At 67.2% G+C, this 3,137-nt stretch overlaps 1 protein-coding gene across 1 annotated transcript; it reads right to left on the reverse strand.

Annotated features, from left to right (window-relative positions):
• Positions 1 to 877: 877 nt before the first annotated feature.
• Positions 878 to 3,132, reverse strand: LOC118158221 (bone morphogenetic protein 1-like; the record flags this gene model as incomplete). The annotated part of the gene is made up of 6 exons (XM_035312848.1): positions 878 to 1,024; positions 1,426 to 1,531; positions 1,648 to 1,826; positions 2,558 to 2,675; positions 2,792 to 2,914; positions 3,006 to 3,132. Coding segments are annotated over 6 exons (800 nt in total), but the record flags the coding sequence as incomplete, so codon positions are not given.
• Between the last annotated feature and the right edge of the window lie 5 nt (positions 3,133 to 3,137).

Genomic DNA, 3,137 nt, shown 5'->3' on the forward strand with positions numbered 1-3,137 from the left:
GGGGGGGGGGCACCGGGGGTGTGAGATGAAAGGTGAAACGCACAGAAAAAGAGCCTCGAAACCTGGGCTCGCTGCCTTTTTTCCCCTCCTCGCTTTGCAGTGGAAACAAAGGGAAGGGAAAGCAGGGCTGCGGAGGTGCTTTTTTAGCTTTTTTTTTCCCCCAAAACTAATCACTTTTCCTGCTCGGCTGGAGCGAGGCGCTCGCAGCCCTGTTTCCTCCTGCAGCCCCCGAGCAGGAGCTCCCGCAGCAGGGCTGGCTGCCGGGGCCTCTCACAAAGGCGTCCCTCTTCCAGGCTGCTAATTAGTCGCTGGAATTAAGCAGGGCGCCAAACTCCTCGCAGATGTTGCAGCCCCCGGAGCTGGGGGACCCGCGGGGACCCTGCAGCGAGAGATGCGGGGAGCAGGGGGGGGGCTCTGATTTGGGGGGATGCTCTGATTTTGGGGATGCTCTGTTCCTCGGGGGGTGCTCTGATTTTAGGGGATGCTCTTGGGGGATGCTCTGATCTCAGGGGACGCTTGGATTTCGGGGAACGCTCCGTTCTTTTGGGATGCTCCGTTCTTGGTGGATGCTCTGCTCTTTCGGGATGCTCTTTTCTTGGAGGATGCTCTCAGAGGAGTGGGCAGAAAGAGGCGTGCTCACACGTGCAGAGCCCTGGGGCTTGTTGCATCCCACACTTTCCTCCTGCTTGTGCACACCCCCCAAAACCACCGCGGACGGAGAACACTTTTTCCACGCTCCTTATAGATGGGGAGGACGATCCCAGAGAGCATTTTTCTGCCAGCGACCCTCGCTTCATCAAGGCTCGGGGTGAAAACGGGGCCACCCCCAAGGCGACACAGCCCCGTGCACGCTCCCCCCCCCCCAGGTGAAGCCCACCCCGGCCCCGTGGGGCGCTCACATGGGCAGCGGTACAGCTTGCGGGCCTGGGCGATGTCTCCTTTGCTCAGCCGTGTGCGCTGGCCGATGGCGGGCCGGACCCCGTTCACGTCATACTTGGGCAGGATGGTGTCGAGGAAAATGCCCCTGGGGAGAGAGCAGGGAGAGGCTGAGCAGCGGCTGGAAAGCACCGGGCTGCTCCCAAGCCCGGGGCAGGGATGCTAAAAACAGCCTGGGGTAATTAAAGCCTGCACGGGGTGGGGGGTGAGTCAGCGGGGGCCGTGCACCGCAGGGCGCAGGATGTGGCCCCGTGGGGATGGCATCATCCCTGTCCCGAGGGATCCAAAGCCGCCTCGTGGATGGGATGGAGCACGCCGGTGCTAGCCGGCCGGCACCACGGGACTGGGGGGGCAGCAGGGGCGAAATGAGGAGGGTGCAGGGGGGGCAGCGAGGTGGCGGCACGGGTGGGAGGGATCCCAAATTGCTTGGGACAGGGTCCCGGTGCCACCCTGCCCTGCGTAGGGGCGAAGAACCCCGGCCCCACGCACCTGGAGAAGGTGTTCCTGGCGTAGTGCATGATGCTGTCGAAATCGTACGTCTCGCCCAGCGACTCCACCTCCTCCGGCTCCATCTTCAAGAAGTTGTACTCCTGCCCTGCGGGGGCAGGCGGGACGGGGCCGCGGTGAGGGGGCCCCCCCCCAGCTTCGTCCGTGCCCCCCTTGGGTAGGTGGAGGGGGAGGAGGAGGAGGAGGAGGAAGGCCGCTCCCTACCTGGCTGGATGTTCTCCCGGACGATGGAGACGTGGTCGTCCCGGTCGGGGCGCGTGTGCTCGTGCCAGAAGCCGATGACGTGGCCCAGCTCGTGCACCACGATGCCGAATTTGTCGCAGTTTTTGCCGATGGAGATGGCCTGCGGCCCCCCGCCTCTGCGGCCCACGTAGGAGCAGCACCTGGGGGGATATAGGGGGGCTCCGGGTGAGCCCCACGCAGCCCGGTGCCTCCCCGGGTAAGGATGTGGGTGCCTCAGCTTCCCCCGGTCCTGCTGGGCACGGAGCATCTGGAAAGCATCCCTGCAGCCTCTGCGGGAGCTTCAGCCTCCTCCTGCCCACGTCGGAGCTCCAGAGCTGCCTGAAAACCTCGGCTCTGCCTGGAGACCGGCACGGCACGGCACCCTGGCTGCCTCCTGGCAGGCTCCGGCCCAGCATCTCGGCACATCCAACCCCATCTACCACACCGGGCTCAGGGATTGTGCCCCAGGAGGGGGGAAAACCATCACCCCCCGGCCGAAATCCGCAGCCTGCCGCACGGGGAAGCCTCCCCCTCGGCACCATCTGCTTGGCTGCGGCCGTGCCGTGCCGTGTGAAGACGCCGCTCTCTTCCAAACCCCAGTTTCCTTTGGCTGGGGCAGCGCCACGGACCTCAGCCCCATCCCGGGAGCCTCCTTGGGGATGTGACCACCCAGGCAAAGGGCTGCGTGGGCAGCTGGGTGCCGTAGCTCATTAACCAGGCACCTTAATTAGCGCTGCACGAGTCCCCTTTCACACTGCAGGACCGCGCGCGCGGGGTGCTCGCCCCGGTGCCGCCCAAGGGACCCCAGAGCGGCGGCGCTCAGGGAGATGGGCTTGGGTTGGGGACCCCAGGAGGGTGCAGGATTGGGTGCTGGGCCCCCCCCGCCGCTCACCCGCAGGGCCGGTAGGTGAAGACGATGTAGCTGTCCTCGTCGTTGCGCTCCAGGAAGGTGACGCAGGTGTGCTTCTCCCAGTGCCGCATGGCCTGCCGGAAGATGGCTCGCTGGCTGCCTGCGGGAGGGCCGGCGGGGATCGGGGGGGGGACCATCAGCGGGGGGAGGGGGGAAACTGAGGCACGCCGGGCTCTCCCCCCCCCCCTCCCCCGGTGCCCTGCCACCAGCACTCACCGCTGAAGTTGCCGCTGATCACGTAGGGGATGACCCCGTCCGGCCACACGCGCTCGGGGCGCGAGGTGGCGGCGCGGCGGCTCCGTGCCCGCTGCCGGCCCCGTCTCCGCGCCTGGGGGCTGCCTGCGGGGACATGGGGAGGGTGGGGGGGTGGGGAGTGAGCACGGGCGGCCCCCTCCCCGGGGAACGGGGTTGTGAGGGGCTCCGGGGGTACCTGAGGAGTTGGTGGGCAGGCGGGTGATGGTGCGGTGCGCCAGGTCCACCACCCGCTCCACCTGGAAGAGCCGCAGGTCCTCCTCGTCCAGGGCGATGTCTCCCAGGAAGGCGGCTGGGGGGGGGGGGGGGG

This window comes from Oxyura jamaicensis (genome assembly GCF_011077185.1).
Source record: "Oxyura jamaicensis isolate SHBP4307 breed ruddy duck chromosome 22 unlocalized genomic scaffold, BPBGC_Ojam_1.0 oxy22_random_OJ71497, whole genome shotgun sequence".
In the NCBI taxonomy this organism is placed as follows: domain Eukaryota; kingdom Metazoa; phylum Chordata; class Aves; order Anseriformes; family Anatidae; genus Oxyura; species Oxyura jamaicensis.